Source organism: Cetorhinus maximus, chromosome 1 (assembly GCF_964194155.1).
Source record: "Cetorhinus maximus chromosome 1, sCetMax3.hap1.1, whole genome shotgun sequence".
NCBI classification, from domain to species: Eukaryota; Metazoa; Chordata; class Chondrichthyes; order Lamniformes; family Cetorhinidae; genus Cetorhinus; species Cetorhinus maximus.
This window is the reverse complement of record NC_135879.1, coordinates 111,982,315-112,004,430: the sequence shown is the minus strand read 5'-3', so window position 1 is coordinate 112,004,430 and position 22,116 is coordinate 111,982,315. Positions and strand designations below refer to the sequence as shown.

Here is a 22,116-nt window from a genome sequence, read left to right as displayed (position 1 = left end):
ACACCATAATGTCCCCATTGACTGAAGTTATCGTAATAATGATAAATGTAAAGAATCACAAGCTTGTCAAGGTATTTTAATTGAGTTGAGTTAATTATTAGTAGTATCTGTGTGTTATGCAAGCCCACATATTGCCAGAAGGACCTGTCACTATTCTGTATATGAGTGAAAAATTGTCTAATTAATGCCTTATAGCACAACATTTCTCTTTTTCCCTCTTTTGTGACTGCAATTAATTCTGACATTACCAGTCTTGTTTGGTTGGATGAGTTTGGATGAATCACTGGGAATCAGCTAGTTTCAAGCATTTTGCTTGCAGCCTGTTCCTTTAGAAAGAACATTGCTGTAGATTAATTCACATCGAATTATCAAAATTAGTTTTGTTCTTAAAACAATATTAAAATATTTATGCCTCTTTACTTTTGTAAACTGGGGAGTGATATTCTATTTTCCTCCCATTCCCCTGGTTTTATGAAGGTTTCAGGCTAATCTGTGGTGAGCAACACTGCTCTGAGCTGATGTGAGCATAACTTTGAATTGATTCTCTTGCTGGAGAAGTATGGGTGAACATCAAGTGAACACAGAGTCAGATACAACTGTGATGCTGCCCTCCCCTCTGATAGTTGAAGAGCCCACTTAGCAGATGGATGAAGAATAACTACTTGAGAAGGATAGGGGAGTGTTGCTGCCAATTGTGGAAACAAATCCTATCGTGAGCCATCTTTCAGGAGAGGAAGAGAGAGAAGAAGAGATGGGGAAAATAAACAATCTGAAATGGCTTCCTTTCATCAAACATCAGGAATCTTTTCAGGAACTAGCTTCCTTGAAGCCACTGGTGCCTGCTTACCCCACCAGAGAGTTACAGGACATGGAAAATTGTCAAATGCATGCGGTGCTTCCCAAAACCATAAATGTGATCAACCCTTCCACAGGTAGTAGGCCTAACTGCTGCAATGGAAGCTCAGATTGAGCTCATGAGATCCATGCTTGCTGCCATGCAAACTCGGACAGCTGCAGATCTCAATGTTCAAAGAAGCATGCAGGCTCTCACAGCGTTCCAGCAATCTCTCCTCCCGGCAGATTACTAGGATTGCTGAGATACCACTCCCGGGGAGTGGCAGCGGCGCCATGGGGCACAAACCTACTGTCCTCTGTCAGGATGAGAACATTCATGCTCCCACCGCTACTGCTCTGCCAGTGCTTTGGCTGATGTATCTAACCAGACTGCTGTGGCCCATGCTCAGGATGTGCAGTCCAAAGCTGGGCTCTCAAGGCCAAGAGCTGCTCAAGGTTTCCCTGACAGACCATCTACAGTCTCCTCCACTGAAAGTCAGCCTCCTGCCACCCGCCATGCTGCAGACATGGGAGTAACAACTGCACAGGAGCACAAGAAGGCACTAGGGGAATGTACAATGGTGATTAGTTCTGTTTTCAATGTATTCTTGAAAGTGTTGTTGGATAAAATTGTTATGAACTTTTTGATTTGTGATGTCTTATTTCAGGATTTTAAAAATTCATTCGTGAGATGTGGGCGGAGTGGCATTTAAGAGTCAACCACATTGCTGTGGGTCTCTAGTCATGTGTAAGGACGGCAGATTTCCTTCTCTAAAGGACATCAGTGAACCAGATAGGTTTTTACAACAATCGGCAACGGTTTTGTGGTCATCATTAGACTTTTAATTCCAAATTTTTATTGAATTCTAATTCCACCATCTGCCGTGGAACCCAGATCCCCAGAGCATTACCCTAGGTCTCTGGATTACCAGTCCAGTGACAATACCACAACACCACCACCTTCCCCTTTGTCCAAGAGGGTGATGTATAAAGGTGTGGGATTGTGGAGCAATTGTGAAGTGGTGGGGCAGAATTTTCCACTCATTGGGCAGGCGCGGCGGGTGGGCACGGGAGAGGCCGTGAAACCAACCACTCCCCATGATTGGTCCCCGACCGCGATTTCACACTGGCCGTGAAGGGCCGAGCGGGGGCGGGGGTCTGTCATTCGCCGGGTCCATTGACGACCCAGCGGCCAGTTTAAGAACGGCCCAGGCAGCCCAAGAAAGGATGCCAGGGAAGGACTTCTGTCTGCCGTTCGAACGATGGACACGAGAGCGGCTGCAAAAGCCAGCGGGAGGGCAGGTCGGGCAGGCACTCGGCCCCCCACTTTTCTGATGAGTGCCTCGCTGTCCTCGTGGAGGAGGGGTTGCCAGGAGGGACACCTTGTCCCCAGAGGTGGGAGGAGGAGGCCACTGCACCTCACCAAGAGGGCAAGGGAGGAGGTGGCAGCCCAGGCGAGCAGCCATGACGTGGGTCCAGTGCCAGAAGCGCTTCAATGATCTGCTGCGCTCAGGAAGGGTGAGCATTCTGTTGTGATGGGTCAGTGTGCAGAAGTGTTAAGGTGTGGCCATTCCTCTGTGGACCTCAGAGGTGTTAGAGTCTAAGTGCCAACTGTCAATGACGCCGGAGCTGGCCAAGGGGGTGAGCCCTGGCTGCTTGGACTGAGTGCCTTGTCACTCAAGGGCCACGACTCGGATGTGCCCTGCGAGATGTTCCTCAGCTGGGCTTGGCCTGGCTGCAATGGCGCTGCAGGTAGAGACTGGACTAATCAATACTTCTCTGTCCTTTCAGGAGAAGATGAGCCATAACCAAGCTGAGAGGGCATGTACTGGTGGAGGCCCACCCAACCTCCTGCTGCTCAGCAGGTTTGAGTTAGGACCCCCTTGACCCCCCATGCAACCGAGCGTGGAGAGGCGGGGTTGCAAGACGAAGGTAAGAGTGCAGCGTACAGATGTGAGACTTTCGGATTGTGTAACCATTCTAGTGTAGTCTCTTCATTGATGGGAGCCTCAAACCTGGAGTTGCCATTGATCATGGGAAGATGCTCAGTCGAAGGCTGATGATAGGCCTCTGGAGTTGTCCACTAGGTGGCAGGTGCTGAATGCCCAGTGAGATGTGCGGGAGGATCTGGTGGAGATCCATGAGGGCCTGTGTGCCATAGTCTCTGTGATGGAGGAATCCATGCGGAGTGTGAGCACTGCGTTGACTGCCGCGTTTGAGCACACTGCCTCCTCCACTGAGAGAGTGGCGACTGTCATGTAGAGGCAGCTCCAGGGACAGAATCAGGGGTTCCTGGGGTTGCGCTTGGACCTGCAAGCCCTCACACAGGCACTGACCTCAGGTGGTCAGTGTCTGTGTGTGAGATGGATGAGCACCCAGTATCCCAGCTAGGTGCCCATCCATCAATAGCCTGTAGGGAGGTCCAGAGTGACCACATGTTGGTGCATGAGCTGCTTGTCATTTCTGTGGGCTTCTCTCAGGGCACTCTGGATGACGGCAGCAGCTTCTCCGCCCTCCACCAGTAACCTTGACATCTGATGAGGCTGCGATGACTAAGGGGATGCCAGGCGTGTCACTGGCCGCTCCCTCCCAGGCGGGGCCAGCACAGGCTCCACTGGCCAGAGGACGACCACCAAGGTCATCAAGGCCAACAAGACAGCAGGGTCAGCAGGCTGTCTCCAATGCCAGTGCCAGCGAGGGGGGAGCACCTAGATGTAGCACTCGCAAACGTAAGTTAAAGGCACCATGAGCACAAGAGGGACAGGTTACTGGTGATTTTATGTTCATTTCTGTTCATTTTATCTATACTGGTCTGGGACTGAAGACCAGAAACGTTTATGTAAATAGTTTGGAAGTGTCACATAAATTTTGTTTCTGTCATCATGGCCTGTGTATGCTTCACATTTTTATTTTATTGATGCAGGGTATGCCAGTGTGTAATGCTGGACGTAAGTGACTTTGAACTGCATTGCACAGGCACTGAGTGTTCTTTGTGTTAAAATGAAAGGGTCCTTTCAGGCATCTGGGATGGAGGAGGCAGCCATGGCATACATTTGAATCTGATCTTTGGTGAAGGTGAGTTGGATCAAGGCGTCCCTGCCTCCCTGGAGGTTACCGAGGTCTGGCTCAACACCCTCAGTGTCCTCCTCACCGTCCTCATCTTTGGAATCACCACTGGACTCATCATCTGTGGCATGTGGAGCTGTGTCAAGATCCCCTTCCTCCAGTGGGTCTCCCCTTGCCAGTGCCAGATTGTGGAAAGCGAGGCATGCAACCACGATTAATGACACCTGTCCTGGGGGGTATTGTAGTGCACCCCCTGAATGGTCCAGAAATCGGAAGTGCAGCTTGAGAAGATGTATGTTCCTCTCCATCACCACCCTTGTGGAGACATAGCTCATATTGTAACACTTCTCTGCCTCTGTTCTTGGATGGCAGAGAGGCATCATGAGCCACCTCTTCAATGGATAGACCTTGTCACTCAGCAGCCATCCATCCAGTAGGGCTGGAGCACTGAAGAGCCTCGGCACCTGGGAGTGTCTGAGGATGTCCGCGTCATGGGAGCTGCCAGGGTACCTTGCACAGACTTGCAGAATCAGCATCCTGTGGTCACACACTATCTGCACGTTCACGGAGTGGAATCCCTTCCTGTTGATGAAAGCACCGGGCTCACTCGCTGGCGCCTTGATGGCCACATGTGTGCAGTCTATTGCACCCTGGACGCGGGGGAACCCAACAATCACTGCAAAGCCTCTGGCTCACTCAGCTTGGCTGGCCTTGTCCATATGGTAAAGAATAGAGCTTCTGTCACCAACTTGACACAACTGTGGACAGCTGATTGGGATCCCCAACTGAGCCCTGGGAAGAGCCGGAAGCATAGAAGTTAAGGGCCACTGTTACCTTCAGAGCCACTGGCATTGGGTGTCCACCCACACAGTCGGAGCTGATCTCAGGCCCAATCATCTGACAGATGGAGGTCACGGCCTCCCTTGAGAGATGGAACCTCCTTCAGCATTGCACCTCGGACATATTAAGTTAGCTGCATCACCGCCTGTAAACCCTGGCAGCAGGATAGTGGTGTCTTCTGTGGCCCCTTATGCCTTGGACTTCCTGCTGGTCCTGCGCCCCTTGTGCCTGCCACAGGTTGCTGCCCTGGAAGCTGCACTGGGACATCTGACCTCCTCTCCCTTATGCCCCTCTCTTCCTCCTCAGAGGAGGTGCCTCCAGCAGAGACCACAATCCCCATTACCAGGGTAACGGAAGGCTGTCTGATACCTAGAAGGGTCCACACATTCTGAATCCTCAGGGGACCTGGCAGACAGAAATAAGTCCTGAAATGAGGCCTGGAGATGCTAACAATGAAGCCCCAAACAGAGATGAAGCTGCCAAGTATCAAAAAGCAACCAGCAGCAAGCTATCTCCAAGTGCAGAATTTTGTTCATGGTGGGGGTGGGCGGGGCTGGTTGGGAAGCCGACCGCCATCCGTGATCAGCACCAGACTGCAATTTCACGCTGGTGGGCCAATTAAGGCCCACCCAGCGTGAAACATGAGCGGCAATGTTCAGCACAGGCGGGGGGAGGAGGGTGAGTGGGCCAAGCGCGATCTTCACCCATGCGCACAAGTGAGTGCTTCATAATCTCCCTGTGCCTCAGGGAGATGAAGCGTTGTTAAAAAAAGAAAATAAAGAAAATAAAAATGTAATGAAATTTGTCCCCTCATGTGGTGAGCAGTGACATGTTATTAACTCAATTGTAAAACTTCTAGTTTGTTTTTATTTGCTTTAGGAAACCTCACACCGCCCGTGGATGAGGTTTCCAAAAAAATGTAATGGCCACATGGCCTTTTCGCCTGCTGCCATCCATAAGGTTGGACGGGCAGTGAAAATGTAGGTTAATTGATTATTTAATGGCCTTAACAGGCCTTTTAATTGTCGGCAGCGTGACCGCCGACCGAACTATCGCGTGACTGCGCATTGACGTCGGCATGCTTGGCCTACGTCAACGTGTGTTATTTCACGCTCGAGCAGGTCCAGCACCCACCCGCTAAGCGAAAATTTCTGTTCCAAAACTGCTCACTACTCACACTGGCACTGCTGCCGACCCTTTTTATCCCACCGGTTAGGAAAATCACAAGGACAAGGTAAAGTCACGGTCAATAGGGCTGTTAAGGGCCTTAAGTGGCCTGTTATATTGATGGCGGGCGCCGCTCTGGCACCCGCCTGCGCCCACTGAGAGAAACAGCGCGTGAGTGCGCGATGACGTTGGGATGCTCGCCCGATGTTATTGCATGCAATTTTACTCCTGAAAGTTCTGCCCGTGATGTTTTCAGGGGAACCAGATCTGATGAGTCACTCGTGGGCAGTGTAGATAGGGAGAAACCGTTCTCACTTGAGAAAGGATCGAGAACAAGAGGGTACAGGTTTAAAGTAATTGATAAAAGAAGTAAAAGCAACATGAGGAAAACATCCTTACGCAGTGAGTGGTTGGGTCTGGAATGCACTGCCTGAGAGTGGGGTGGAGGCAGTTTCAATTGAAGCATTCAAAGGGGGATTAAACCGTGATCTGAAAAGGGTGAATGTGCAGCGTTACGGGGAGAAAGCGGTAGAATGGCACTAAGGGAATTGCTCATTCACAGAGCCAATGCAGATAGGATGGGCTGAATGGCCTCCTTCTACGCTGTAACAATTCTGTGACATCCTGTCTGGAGCGATTGTGTCCCAAATGCCTCCTCCTCTCTTCCTCCTCCTGATTACTGAAGGTCTGGTAGCAAGGGCTGAATGCCAGGTGAAAGCCAGCGTGTGTAAAACACATTACACCAAGAATTTGGAGACACATCCCAGTGAGTATGGTAGAGCTCCTGCAGAGTGCTCCAAGCAGCATTGTTTGAGAATGTCGATGGTTTTTCCATGATGTTTCTTGTCAGAATTGAGAGTGACAGTGACCTTGACGACCACTGCAGCATTATCCTTGGCCTGCTGTATGGCTGAGGGTCCGATTCAGACGGTGGCAAAGTTCAGTGACCACCTCCTTGGTAAAGTGCAGCTGCCACAAACACTGTTTCTGCCTGAGGTGGAGATAGGAGAAGTGGGCAGGAATTTTGGTGCCATGAGGTAGATCCAGATGTTGGAAACCAATGGGAATCCTGAGCCCAAGCAAGAGGGCAGCAGGACTACAACAGCAATCTTCTTGACAATTAATGAACGAGACCAAGTTTTCTGCTAGAGGCCTTCAAACTCCACTGACTTCCACCAATTGCAGCAACCTGCAGGCAACTCTAAATTTTAATCTTGTTTTGTGCAGCCTATTCTTTTAAGTGTGCAGACCCTTTAAATATTTTGTATGGCCGCGGAGAGACGATAGCTTACAGGGGCCCCAGCCTGTGCAGCTTAGAGGGAAGATTGTTCAGCAACAGCAGAAAAAAGTCAAAAGCACCTCACCTGAAAGTCCCAAACTGATGCCATTAAATAGTGTTAGTGGGGGATCTCTCATGCAGCTGAATACACGCTCAACTGTGCATATTTAAGAGAGGCTGTTGACCAAACCTACAATATCTGGTGCTACATCAGTATTAATACACTGACTGACATTCCGATCTGCCACTCTGCATGGCTCGGCACATGCACAGTAAGACTGCGCTACTGTACTTTCAAAGACGTCAATTGGCGTGGGCTGCATCAGAAGTGACTGGAAGCCTATCCATTGCCATTTTTAGCCCATCGAGCCTCCTGCAGTGCCAAAACCATTGGTGCTAAGGAGCCCATTTTTAAAAAATCATTTATGGAATGTGGGCATCGCTGGCTAGGCCAGCACTTATTGTCCATTTCTAATTGTTCTTAAGAAGGTGGCGGTGAGCTGCCTATTTGAACCGCTGCAATCCATGTGGTATAGGTACACCCACAGTGCTGTTAAGGAGGGAGTTGCAGGATTTTGACCCAGCGACAGTGAAGGAACAGCGATATATTTCCAAATCAGGGTGGTGAGCGGCTTGGAGGGGAACCCCCAGGTGGTGGTGTTCCCTAGTATTATAGCCTCTCACCTTCATGAAGTTAAAACTTACAAAAGAAAAATCAACCTTCTATTAAAACTATCTCCTCTACTCATCATATACTCGAACTTCATTTGTCAAGCCACATCTTTCGTCATTATTTGCATGAGGACACACTTTCCCAATGGAGACAGACTCCACATGTTACTCACCTGTAAATGGCTGATGCTGGATAGGTACCTGTGTCATAGCTGACACGTACACGCCCACGAAAAAGCTCCACAGCTATGTGATCACTGTCCCCTTTGTACAGCAAAATCCCATTGTCTTCATCTGTAGCAACCTGGGGAATGTCAAGCGCAAAGGTCAGCTAATCAGATCTTCATGGAGACGTTGGGGTAGGAACTCATCTCGGGCAGTGGCACAAAATGGGCAATATTGGATCAGCTGCCCATTATATGCAGTGCTTGGTATTCAGTTTCACTGCAGGTATTTCTTAGAAACCAAAGTCCTGGACTTCAAGATCTCTACGCCAGAATAAATCTCAACCAGGTTAAAAGACATTAATGACAATTGCAGCAAAGTTTTTAGTAAATCTCTCAATGTTTGCTTCCCAAAGGCACAAGGCATAGTTTCTATTTGAGCACAGATGTTATTCTGGTCCTTGAGAGTGACAAATATCCCTGATTATTATTTCTTGGTTCAGATAGTAGTTTTACTAATTTTAACTCTGAAATGAAGGCATGTTTTGTCTGGATAAAAATGACTAGAAGCCTGAATATGTATTTTGACTGGACTTCTCAAAGAACAGTTACTTTTTGGTGACTGAATTGACACAAGAATCTTTGATAAAGATATAAAACTAAAATTAACTATTGCTAATTGGGACATTTTCCTTACCTGGAAAGAGATATTGGGTTGAAGCTGTATGTTTGGTGAGGGAATCTGTAGGTAGGAGTCTCTGTTCACGAAGTTCACACTAACCAATTTTTCGCACTTGTCGCCCTCGTAACCAGCCAGACACTGGCAAACAGGCTCATTTTCAATCTCTATACACTGGGCTCCATTCTGACATTCAAAATGATCACACGGGCTGGTGCGAGGTAAAACCATTGGCGGGGTCAGCTCGCAAAACAGACCACTGAAAAAGAAAGTTAATAAGAAAACCTGTTTGAGTGCTTTTGGAAAATAATGCGTAATAAAGCCTGCACAAACACACTGCCTATCAAACAGCCTGAGATTATACCTTCACTAATGAAGGGATCTTCACATTTCAAAAATAGGGAAATCTAGAGTTTTATAACAAGCAAAATGCCCAAGAATTGAAAAGAATGTATTAGACTAGGACTAAATTAGCAGGTATGATTTAATCTATAGAAAACACAGATAAGAGAAATTTAAACAGTTAGTACAGTTTGTAGGAAACTGTGCACACTTTAGATGGTGGCTGTGGACAAAGAATGCTCATGTTAATAAAGGATATAGTAAGGCAGTGGTTAAAATCCATGATCAGAAAGCCAGAATTGGTGTCCCCTACACGAGCACTACACCAGAAACAAGATTATAAAAACTGCTGGATTGTCATTAAAAACTCCATGGGCAGGGTTTTTTGCTCGGCGTGTGAGCGGCGCCCGACATGCCCGAGAGTAAAGTAGTGCGCAATAACGTCAGGCAAGTGTTCTGACGTCATCACGCACTGCACGATATTTCAGTCAGTGGGCAGGCATGAGAGTCAGCAGAGTGCCCACCGACAATAAAGAGGCCTATTAAGACCATTAATGTATTAATTAGCCTGGATTTATCACTGCCCGTCCAACATTCTGTTTGGCTGGCAGATGAATCGACCAGGCAGCCTTTGGATTTTTGAGGAAACCTCAACCAAGGGCGGGATGAGGTTTCCGATATTAATTTAAAAAGAAATAAAAATGTTTGGGCAGAATTTTTATAATCTATATGTTTACATGAGTGAGGCGGATGTGTGAACATTTTTTTCTGCATTTTAAAATCTTTATTTGATGGTTTTAAATTCTTCAGCTTCCTGAAGCAGCAGCCTGCCTTCAGTGAGCTTTCATTGCGCGTGCCCCCGCGTCTGCGCAGACTTCAGTGCTCTTCCTCCTCCCACCCCCATCCCAGCAACGGGATGAGCCCTTCAGCATGCCTTTCACGCTCGCTGGCCATTAACTGGCCAGCCAACGTGAAATTGCGGTCAGGGGCTGATCATGGGCAGCGGGCTGTCTCCCGCCCGATGACCTCAAAATCTTTCCCCATGAAATGGCCATGAATTTGTTGATTCCATGATAGTAATGAGACCTTTGTCTGTCCCAAACATGGCCATCAGCAAAGGGATGGGATAGGGATGTTGTGGGTTCATGCACCCAGGTTCACAGCAGGACTTGGTGAAAAGTTGGCAGATGAACACCTGGTTCCCAGGATGCACCAGTTCAGTCAGCTGATGGGATTCAAGCACTTTATACTGTTGTGAAGTTGTGCTTTATATTGAAAATAGCATTATGTACTTACAGGCTGAAAACCACTGAATTTTAAAAGACTAAAGCAGCAGCTGCTAGGATAGCTGCCGAGAGCGAGGTGACTCAGAATTACCTCTATTCTCTGGAATATTCTTTATTAAATGACCATGGGTGGGGTGCCCTCGGGTGCCCTCCCTTGAATGGGCATGCTGGAGACAAAATCGCCTGTGAAATTTACATCCCCTCTTGTCTGTGTGATTACCAAAACCCAAAATCCATGGGCTCCCAGACTCACTGTCTTTGAATTCGATACTTAACAAAGAGAGGTGCAGAGAAGTCAGTTTATTATAAGCAGGTGTAAACAGCCACCATGCATTCCCCATTGTGTAGCAATGGCTTCTATTTTCAAATCATTTATGTGTACAATGGAGTTATTGGTCATGTGGTCACATGATTACAACTGACTTCAGATAACAAGTCCTATTGCTCCATGAACTAGGGAGAAACAAGCCAGCCTGGAAACCAACAGCATAGAAGAATCAGGGGACAGAAGATCCAAAATGGACATCCTCTGTCTCTCCCTCTCTCTCCACCTAACTTGCAAGCTCAAACCCTGTCTGCTGTTTGACTATCCATGTGCCACAGGCAAAGATTTTATAAAACATCAACTCAGCAGCTGCTGTCTCCGGAAGAAAAAATGCATCGACCGCCATCATCTTTAAACCGCCTAGACGCCAAATTCTTATGGAACACCGGGCCAGCCTGGAACCATCCAAGCCATCAATCTACAAGATCCGTATATCTTTAACTTTTGTCAGACTCTAAAAGGCCTGTTTAATCTATCCTCACTCTGTAGCTTATTGATGTGTGCGTGTGATGTGTGTGAATTTTGAGAGTGTGTGACCATGAAAGTTTACTTAGACTAGGTGAAATACGATGAATACTATCCTCTTCTTTTTGTAAAAAAAAACTCAAAGAACCCTACTGTGTATGTTTTTTACGGTGTATGTTAATGTCAAATATTAAATTTCAATTTCATCTGCTAGACTCGCATATGGAAATTTTAAAAGAGGCAGTTTCAACTGTTAAAACAAAGACGCTGGTTTATGAAGGCTGCCACAGGTCACCTGACATGTCTACAAGTACAAGTTGGTCAGGTTTCTGGAAGTTCCCAATGTGAATTACAATTAGGACATGTCTAAGCAAACCTCCTGTGGAATTTCACACCTATTGACATCAAGAATTACTTCAAAAATGGACTGAAACGTAAAGTGGCTGTCACCATTTGCATCACTATAAAAGCTACATTCCATCCCATCAGGCAGAGGCACAAATTCTACAGAGGCAATGGCTATGTTGGGGGTTTTGATAGGTTCTTTCCAGCTCATCACAGGGAAGAATGGACCAATCAGAAGTGATGGCTTGGACATTAAAAAGTCAATCACCTAGGCCACAGCACAATAGCCAAGGTCTGTCCAGACATGAGCAATTACCTTCTGTGGAATACTCAAATTATAATGGAAAGGCCATGTGATCGCGATCATCATTTTGAAATGTCTTTTATTACAACACCCTGGTTGCTTTTGGAGCTGTCTGGAGAAGAAACATCTGAAGGCAGCAATGAAGCTCTGTGCCTCTCTCTCCCTTTCAACTAAAGTGCAATTGGGTACAACAGACAGAGAAATTCTGAAGAAGACTTCAAATTCCAAAACAGCGTTTCCGGGAAAAAAGAAAAACCGAGCAGCTTTAAATAATTTTAAATGACTGAGGAGGAAAATTTTGTAAACTTTACTGAGGTAAAACTTAAATTTAATGTTTTTTATTTTATATGCATGCATGCGAGAGAAAGAAGACCCTGTTGTAATCGTACAATTACTGTCACTTTTGTTTTTTGTTTAAAAAGTGCATTAAAATAAAAGAGCCAGAGTATGTGCATCTTTCTTTGTTTAATGTTAGATCAACTTTCAAACATAAGCAATTGAATTTTGAACCCACCCAACAGTTAGAAAAGTCACTGCAATTGGATTACACCTGTAAGGCATAAATTCTACTCTCTAACATCCATGAGACAGAAGAGGGGAGAGAGGAACAGAGGCTTGAATTTTTCCCGCGTCGGGTGGGCTCGGCAGGAGCGGCCGCCCGCGATCGGCCCCGCACTGTGATTTCACACAGGTGGGCCAATTAAGGCCAGCCCTGTGTCGATTGTGAGCGGTAGCACTGAGTGCTACCTATGCAGGCGGGGGGAGGAGGGCAAGTTGGGTCTAGCATGCAGTTCATGCATGTGCACGAAAGAGCGCTTCAATCTCCCTGAGGCAGCTCGGTGCCTCAGGGAGATTGAAGCACTTTTTAAAAAAATGAATAAATACAATAAAAATAGAATGAAGCATGTCCCCTCATGTGACTGTGTCACATGAAATGGGACATGTTTTTAATGGCAAAAGAAAGTTTTTATTTAATTTGTATTAGCTTTAGGAAACCCCATCCCACTCATGGATGAGGTTTGCTAAAAAAATGTAAAGGCCGCTTGGTCTTTTCGCCTGCCTGCCAACCGTAAGGTTGGACAGGCAGTGTAAAATTCAACTTAATTACCTAGTTAATGGCCTTAATAGGCTTTTCAATTATCGACGGGTGCCCAGCCAACTTCAGCGCGTGCCTGCTGAACGAAATATCGTGATGGTGTGCGATGACGTTTGGATGCACGCCCGACGTCGTTGCGCTTCATTGAATGTTCCGGCATGTCGGGCGTGCGCCCGCACGCCGAATGTAAAATTCTGGCCAGAGAGACAGAGAGGAGGGCAGGCAGACATTTTCCCCCCCTTCATTTTAATTTTTTTTTGGAAACAAGTTGAATTCAGAAAGGAAAGCCTCTGAGTGAATGTGATGGAAAACACAGTGGTTGAATGGGTAGTTCCAAAGGGAAGTGGGGTAGTGATGGGTGTGAGGGAGCGTTATTAACAGGAATGAGCAGTGGGAATGTGACCAGAACAAAGGGATGGGGAAAATGTGAATATTTGGAGAAAGGAATAGAAAAGGAAGCACTGAGGGCCGTGTTTTCTCAAGTGCAGCCTGTAGCCACTGGTGACTCCTTTTCCTACCACAGCACACCACAATTACCACTTAAAAGAAAGATAAGAAAAAGAGGAGAAAGAAAGGTAACACAAGAGAAACAACAGAGAAGTGAAAGAGAGAGGAGAAGCTGAAGAAAGACAGCAAGAGGTGTCAGGAATTCAGTGCAGAGGGGTGGGGGCATTTTACGCTATAACTTAAATGCTAGATTAGTAGAAAATAAGCTTATAGGTCTGTCTGGGGTTCACATCAGCCGACTGCTGAAGTTGCAATGACCAAGTGAGAGAACAGTTGAGGAAATGCCCAGAGAGGAGCAACAATACCAAGGTGGCTTGACAAGTTAAGAGTGACCATATTCTCCCGTTTACCATGCACAAAGCACAGGAAATCAACTGGTAATATTATAGTTCTGCTGAGCATTTTGGCATTACATTAGTGTCAGGTGACTTGCCCAGTATTTGTATCTTCTGTAGAGGAGGGTTATAATACTGACCAATAATAATAATTTGCAGGTAGGCCCCATTCTCTGATTCCAGTTTTGACAGACAATAATCTTGTGGTAACCTTGTTGTCTCTACAGTCACACAGTACTGCTCTCACTGCTACGGCTGATGTAAGTCAGCCACTACTTTACCCCCATTTTGTAAATAAGTGGAAAGGCTGAGCCTGTCTGCTGTCACAAATGAAACTAGTTGATGAGAAGCAATGTTGACAGCAATTCACAGATTAGTGTGTTCCTCAGAGTGGCGTGCTTTGGCAAAATATTTTATATTCCCAGCGTGTTCCCCACCCAGACCTACCTGTAACCTTCTGGGCAGATGCATGTATACCCATTCACTGCATCAATACACTGTGCACTGTTTTTACACTTGTTTTCCTGGCAATCATCATAGTCAATGTCACAGTGTTCACCAACATATCCAGCTGTGCATTCACATCTGTAAAACAGAGAGTAATCTCCAAACGTCAGGTAAAATACCAATCAGTGAAGCACTTCAAAAATCATGTTTTCTTCGCAAAAGATATGTCCCTGAACTAATTCCTCTTGCACGGTGCCAGATAAATTTTGATTACTTTCCAAGTGCCTCTAGGTTATAGGAATTGTGGCATACATATCAACATACATGCAAACATACGAACTAGGAGCTATAGGTCATTCAGCCCTTCAAGCCTGCTCCACCGTTCAATAAGATCATGGCTGATCTGATTGTAACCTTCTGCCAACCCCAATAACCTTTCACCCCCTTATTAATCAAGAATCTATCCAGCTCTGCCTTAAAAATATTCAAAGACTCTGCTTCCACTGCCTTTTGAGGAAGAGAGTTCCAAAGAGTCACAACTCTCAGAGAAAAAAATTCTCCTCAGCTCTGTCTTAAATATTTTTAAACCGTGATCCCTAGCTCTAGATTCTCTCACAAGAGGAAACACCCTCTCCACATCCACTCTGTCAAGGCCCCTCAGGATCTTAAAGGTTTTGATCAAGTATCCTCTTACTCTTCTAAACTCCACTGGATACAAACCTAACCTTCCCTCATAAGACAACCCTTCCATTCCTCATATTAGTCCAATAAACCTTCTCTGAACTGCTTCTAACGCATTTAACTCTTTCCTTAAATAAGGAGACCAATGCTGTACACAGTACTCCAGATGTGGTCTCACCAGTGCCCTGTAGAACTGAAGCACTACCTCCTTACTGTTATATTCAATTCCCCTCGCAATTAATGATAACATTCTATTAGCTTTCCTAATTACTTGCTGTATCTGCATACTAGCCTTTGGTGATTCATGCACTAGGATACACAGATCCCTCTGCATCTCAGAGCTCTGCAATCTCTCACCATTTAGATAATATGCTTCTTTTTTATTCTTGCTGCCAAAATGGACAATTTCATATCTTGCCAACATGATACTCCATTTGCCAGGTCTTTACCCACTCACTTAACCTATCTATGTCAATTTGTAGCCTCCTTGCATCCTCTTCACAACTTACTTTTCTACCTATCTTTGTGTCATTAGCATATTTAGCAACCAAACATCCCTTCATCCAAGTTATTTATATACATTGTAAAAAGTTGAGGCCCTAGCACTGATCCCTGTGGCACACCACTCATTATATCCTGCTAACCAGAAAAAGACCCATTTATGGCTACTCTCTGTTCCCTGTTAGCTAACCTGTTAGCTGACAGCACTTGATGCTGTCAATGCCATTTGGTAGTATTTACAATTGAGCACCAGTGAGAAAAAGGCCCCTCTCCTAAAGTTATCTGTTTGAGGGAAAATATTACCAGCCTTTAAATTTTAAAAAAGGATTCAGGTTTTGTTGGAGACTTATGTTTCAGGTGCTAGGATCTCATTAACATGTGTTATATGCTCTGTTAATTCAATATCATAAAATCTGTTGGTTCTTTCTGAAATTTAAGATTCCTTCACTGGAAGGCTAACAGTGTCTGCCTAGAATTCAGACTGGCTCAGACAGCTATGGGAACACATGTAACGCTGCTGGCAGAGTGTACAGTATGTACAGTGGCACAAGAGGACTACATGTGTAGGCGTGCAAGAACTATTATGTACCTGTAGGCAGAAAGGAAGTGCTATAGCAACACCTGCTTAGAGCTGGATGGTATCCAAACTACAACATAGTTTGTTGTTTTCTATAATTATGGGCACAGTGAAGAAGATATGCAACTTATTTAATCATAGCACATTTGTTAACTATAGCAGAAGTAGTCAAAAGCACTGGGGTTTCTTGGGAGATATTCCCTCCCTCATCAAAAGTCCAAAAAAAGCTTCAGAAGACTCTTACTTTTCACACAGGCAACCATTTTGATACACATTGATATGTAAAATTTTTAGTCTAGTATTCTTCCTATCTCTCTTGAATATGCTGAATGTTATATTCCACAGGTAGCAGCTGCCCACATGTATAAACCTATGCAATGTCAGCAGGTTAATTCACTTACATTGGGTGCCACAGCTGAATCCCAATCTGTCTGTACCAACATTCATGGATATGTCACCACATAGCAGTCAGCCCTGGATTATTTTTCTCTTACATCCTCAGGGATGATAAAGTACGATTACTGCTTCTGGAGAGGTCAGATAATTCTGTACAGCTCAGGGGTTGAGATGTGAGAGCTCCCTGGTTGTTATGATGCAGTTACCAGCTAAGTTACCCATAGAGCTCCCTTTTTACTATCATTTTTTATAATTAGCTTTGGCTGCTCTTCTCTGAAGTAAAGGTACCCTCAGGGGAGAATTGTTTGGGTAGCATCATTACAAGTGGCATTATGTAGACTTATATCAATTTCCCAGGGGCAGACAGCACCATAGGCCATCATGGGTTTTCTCATTGAGATAATTGAAGAAAACCACAAAGGGCTGCCTAGGTAGCAGTCAAGCTGTCCCCCTGGGGAATCAATGTAGTCTGTATAATGCTACTTAGATTGAGACTACATGAGCAAATCCCAAACCCCCTACCTTGTTTTCTTCCAGACCATAGTGAATGTATCAAATGCACGGGCAGACTTTACCTGAGCATATAACAATAACTTACAATAATGGATGGAATCGTCCCCTCCCGCCAGTGGCAGAGTTCGAGGCAGGCGGGGGCGGATATTATGCCAGGAGGAAAAAAATTGGTTTTGCGATGGTGGGAAATGACGTCGGGAACTTGCGGTCCCGACTGTCATGGTGGGTTAATGGTGGGTTGCCTTTTCAGCTGGAGGTCAATGGGAACCGAATTTGCATTTAATGAATGTTATTTAGAACGGCAGCAGATCGGAATCTTCGCCCTCCAGCCTGGCATATCTTCCGGCCTGCCAGTGGAAATTCACGACGGTCCAATTCACCGACCGGAAAAACCTGACGTGCACATGGTGAGAGGGTTAAGAGCACTTACCAGAGAAACCACATGACCCCAGGTATGGTGTGAACCAAGGAGACTACTGTTGTGGTGGGGGGGGAGGTAATCAGATCACACGGAAGAGGGTGTGGGAGGGGGAGGGTGTGAAATAAGGAGGTTTGAAAGGGTCAAGGGGTGAACCAGGAAGGCTTGAAGGGGGTCGGTGTTGGGGGGGATGCAATTTGTTCAGAGAGAGGGGTCAGTACTGTCACTGCTGGAATCTTGTGGGGTGTACCAAGGCTACTGGTGGTATGAAGGGACTGTGACAGCAAGAGGGGGCAGTGGGATGCAGTAGGAGTGGGAGGGTGAGTGTCTGGGTGTGGCAGGAGTAGTTCTTGTCTGGGGAGTCATAGATGCATTAAGAATTTTCACATGGATCTTGGGAGTGGGCAGGATCAGGGTGGGCATGGGGACTGTAACAGGTGTGGGCTCATCATGGAGGGAAGGCATTTGAAGGCTCAAGGTGATGGGCTGATGGGTGATGGTGCGAGGTTCAAGGATGCCAGATAGGAGGGTGAAGGTAATGCTGGGGGGGTGGGGGTCGTGGATGGTGATGTGGGGTAGGGCATGGGTTACAAGAGGAGAGTAAAAGGTGTTGAACACTGTCTGGAAGGTGAAGCGCAACATCCTGCAGCAAAGGCAGATCAGGATGTTGACGTCCTTGATGCCCCAGAGGATTGGAAAACTGCCAATGTAACACCCTTATTCAAAAAGGGAGGGAGATTAAAAAACAGGCAACTATAGGCCAGTTAGCTTAACATCCATCATTGGGAAAATGTTAGAGTCTATTATAAAGGATGTAATAGCAGAGCATTTAGAAATACTTAATATAATCAAACAGAGTCAGCATGGCTTCATGACTTCATGCCTGACAAATTTATTAGAATTCTGAGGAGGTAACAAGCAGGATAGATAAAGGGAACCAGTAGATGTAATATATTTGGATTTCCAAAAGGTGTTCGATAAGGTACCGCACATAAGGTTACTTAATAAGATAAGAGCCCATGATGCTGGGGTAATATATTAGCATTGATGGAGGATTGGCTAATTAATGGAAGACAGAGAGTTGGGATAAGGGGGCCATTTTCAGGATGGCAACCTGTAACTGGAGTGCCACAGGGATCAGGGCTGGGTCCTCAATTATTTACAATATATATAAATGACTTGGACGAGGAAAGTGAATGTACTATCGCCAAGTTTGTGGATGACACAATGAGTCTACAGAGGGATATCGACAGGTTAAGTGAGTGGACAAAAACCTGGCAGATGGAATACAACGTTGGAAAATGTGAGGTTATGCACTTTGGCAGGAAGAATAGAGGAGCTGAATATTATTTAAATGGAGAAAGACTGCAGAAAGCTGCAGCACAGAGGGTTTTGGGGGGTCCTCATGCATGAATCACAAAAAGTGAGTATACAAGTTCAGCAGGTAATAGGGAAGGCAAATGGAATGTTGGCCTTTATTTCAAAGGGAATGGAGTATAAAAATAGGGAAATCTTGCTGAAACTATACAAGGCACTAGTTAGACCACACCTAGAATACAGTGAACAGTTTTGGTCTCCTTATCGAAGGAAAGATATACTGGCATTGGAGGCAGTCCATAGAAGGTTCACTAGGTTGATCCCGGGTATGGAGGGATTTTCTTATGAGGAAAGGTTGGGCCTGAACTCATTGGAGTTTAGAAGAATGAGAGGCGACCTTATTGAATCATATAAGATTCTTAGGGGGCTTGTCAGGGTAGATGCTGAGAGGTTATTTCCCCTTGTGGGAGAGTCTAGGACCAGAAGTCATAATCTCAGGATAAGGGGTCACCCATTTAAGATAGAGATGAGGAGGAATTTTTTCTCTCAGAGAGTGGTGAATCTGTGGAATTCTTTACTGCAGAGGGCTGTAGAGGCTGGGTTGTTAAGTATATTCAAGGCTGAGACAGATAGATTTTTAATCAGTGAAGGAATCAAGGGTTATGGGGAAAAGGCAGGAAAGTGGAGTTGAGGATTATCAGATCAGTCACGATCTCATTGAATGGTAGAGCAAACTCAATGAGCCGAATGGCCTTCTTCTGCTCCTATGTCTTATGGTCTTATGTCCAACAGAAATACTTCTAGGTGGGAAGAGGGTCATCGGGTTGGTGGAGATGAAGATCAGCTCAGCTAGACAGCTGAAGGAGAACCCTGATAATCCTGACAAGGCAAAGGTCTCTCTATAGACTCCAAAGGGCAGTGAAGGGAAGGGGAATAGTATGAGTGGGAGGCTTCTCGCACATGGCTCACATGAGCCTTGGCAAAAACAATGCCTCCGTGCACATGCATGATTCAGGGGGACATAGACCCAGCCTTGGTCCCTCTGGAAGAGGGTAGAGAAATTGAAAAAGAGTGGGAGTGAGTGCTCACAGCCAATAACACAAGCCATAGCACGAAAAACCCAGGAGACCTCCATAAAGGGAAATAATTCATATATTTACAAAGGTGCTAAAACTATATAAAGTAATTGCACATCCGTGCCACCAGTGTTAACTTAATACTTTTTATTTTTTCTTACCCTACCATTGTGTCTAGGTGCTTCCCTGACATTGCAGCAGAGATGCAGGCAATCTGCTGACTACTTTCTCCTCTTGTCTGTGATGACTTTGGCGGGTGTCCTCTTGAGGGCTGAGGCCTGGAAGGAGCCAGCCTTCTTTGGGTCTCCTGCTCTGAGGCAGATGTGCCCTCAGCAGTCTCAGAGGCTGAAGCCAGAGGGGACTCAGAACCCATGGAGACTCTTGGAGAGTCTTGAGTGGAAGCCCTGGGGTATCCGCCTGATGTTCCTCCTCCCTTTGGGTGCCCAGGGGCCCCTCCCTGACTCGAGGGGAGGGGACACTTCGAGGGAGGTCAAGATGCCCTATACCCCTCTCGTGTTGCCACTACAAAAGCTCACATGTGGCTAGAGCAATGGAGTGCAGGTCTGAATGCATCTCTGGCAGAAACTGGATGTTCTGCTGTACTAGGTTCTCCATAGAATCTGCCATCCTTTCCATGGAGACTTCGATGCACTGGCATGTCAAAGCCACAACAGTGAGCACGCGCATGGATTCCTCTGCCTCATATGTCACTCTGTTGAGGGCCTCTGACACCTATGCCTGATGTTCCCCGGCATCTCGCTGATACTCCAGCATCTTCTCAATGGTCCCTTCAAGAGGCTCATCATCTGGCTCAGACTTAGCAGGAGCCTCTTCTCCAGCAGATCTCCAAGTGCCAGAGACCCTGGCTGTCACTGCCTCCTCCTGTTGTGGACATGTGTTTATGCCATGACCACAAGAGTGTGAGCCCAGATCTAACCCAGATCTATGAGCCACCAAGGTGTATGTCTCTGGGCTGGTAGAGGGTGCAGGTGAATGCTCTGACGGCTGTACAGATGTGAAGTCGTTCTTGTCCTCTTCCAGGGTCTCCTGAGGGCTGGGGCTGACTTCAGGTGCATCACCCTCTTCCTGCTGGCACCCAGAATGGAGAAAGGAGAGAATGAGCGACTGCCCAGGCTGGCTCAAACTTGGCACTTATCAACCACCTTGATTTTCCGAGGTTGTCTGGATTATCCATGCTTCTTCACTAGATGCGTGGGGGATACCAACCTTGCCCTTGGCACAGGCACAGTCATGGTCTTCCGCTGTCAGTTTGGCAGCCTGCTGCTCAAATTGTGTGCAAGGCTGGATCTCAGGCACGCCTCCTCCTGTGTTCTCCGTGGCCAGGATTTTACGGCCCCTCCCTCCCGGCAGGATATTATGGACCCGCCGAACTGAATGGAGATATATATGGCTCACTGCATCCACCGGGAGGAGACATGTTGTGGTGGGGCCGTAAATTCCTGGCCCATCTCCCACCTGTTGTGCGCTGTCTTCTCCTGCATGAAGATATTTTGATGGATTGTGAGCACCTCTGACGCAGGAGCAGGTCGCATACTGCTAATTCTTGGCTGATACATGACATTGTGACTCCCCAAAGCCTGTCCACCATGTACAAGGCACAAGTGAGAGGTTTGAGGGGATGCTGTCCACTTGCCTGGATAAGTGTAGCTCCAATAGCACACGGGAAGCTGGACAGCATCCTGGACAAAGCAGGCTGCTTGACTGACAACCCATCCAGCACCCTTAATGTTGAGTCCCTCCACCACCAACCCATTGGCAGCTGTGTGTGCTCTGTGAAAGATGCACTGCTGATAGGTCCCAGGGGTACTGCAGCATCCCGTCCAGATCTACGAGGTCTAGCAGCTAGAAGGACAAAGGCAGCAGAGGCATGGGACCAGCAGCATCTGCAAGTTGCCCTCTATTCCAACCTCTGAGCCCCCCTACCACCACCCCCGCCACCCCCCCACAATGGCTGTGCCTTCAGTATGGCTGGGTCAGCAAGCCGCAGTTGCCTCCCTACCAGCAGACCACATAGAATGCAGTGGGGCAATGAAGCAGCACCTCAGCACCTTCTGAAGGGCTTTTAGAGAAGGGCAGCACAGATGCTGGCCTTACAATTGATGCCCACATCCCATGATAGATTCAGAAAATGGAGAGGTGAGTACAGAGAACAGAGGGTTCACTTACCCTGGCAACACGGACTAAATCATTCATGTGTCACCTGCACTACAGGACAGTCCTCCTCTGCACCCCTCTGGCACTGATCACCCTGGCGGCCTCCTCCCAGGCCACTGTGGTGAGTCGGGTGGGCCTCCTGCTCCCATCTCTGTGAAAGAGGACATTCCTCCTGTCCTCCACGGCCTGGAGGGTAGTCTCCGGAAAGGCATCGCTGAGCTGTGGGGCTGGTGCTTGACGCTTTCTAAAGGCCATCTCAGTGCCCTGAAGTTCTAGCGCGCTGAATCACTGGCTGTCCGGGTGTCTTTA

At 46.7% G+C, this 22,116-nt stretch overlaps 1 protein-coding gene across 3 annotated transcripts in view; it reads right to left on the bottom strand.

Moving 5' to 3' along the window:
- Positions 1–22,116, bottom strand: part of slit2 (slit homolog 2 (Drosophila)) — a 513,947-nt gene that overhangs the window by 14,431 nt on the left and 477,400 nt on the right. For all 3 annotated transcript variants that reach the window (XM_078545575.1, XM_078545584.1, XM_078545594.1), the window contains 3 exons: positions 14,154–14,291; positions 8,720–8,960; positions 8,032–8,162 (listed from right to left, as the gene is read on the bottom strand). In XM_078545575.1, coding sequence (XP_078401701.1) covers positions 8,032–8,162; positions 8,720–8,960; positions 14,154–14,291 — 510 coding nt within the window. The remainder of the gene's footprint in view (positions 1–8,031; positions 8,163–8,719; positions 8,961–14,153; positions 14,292–22,116) is intronic.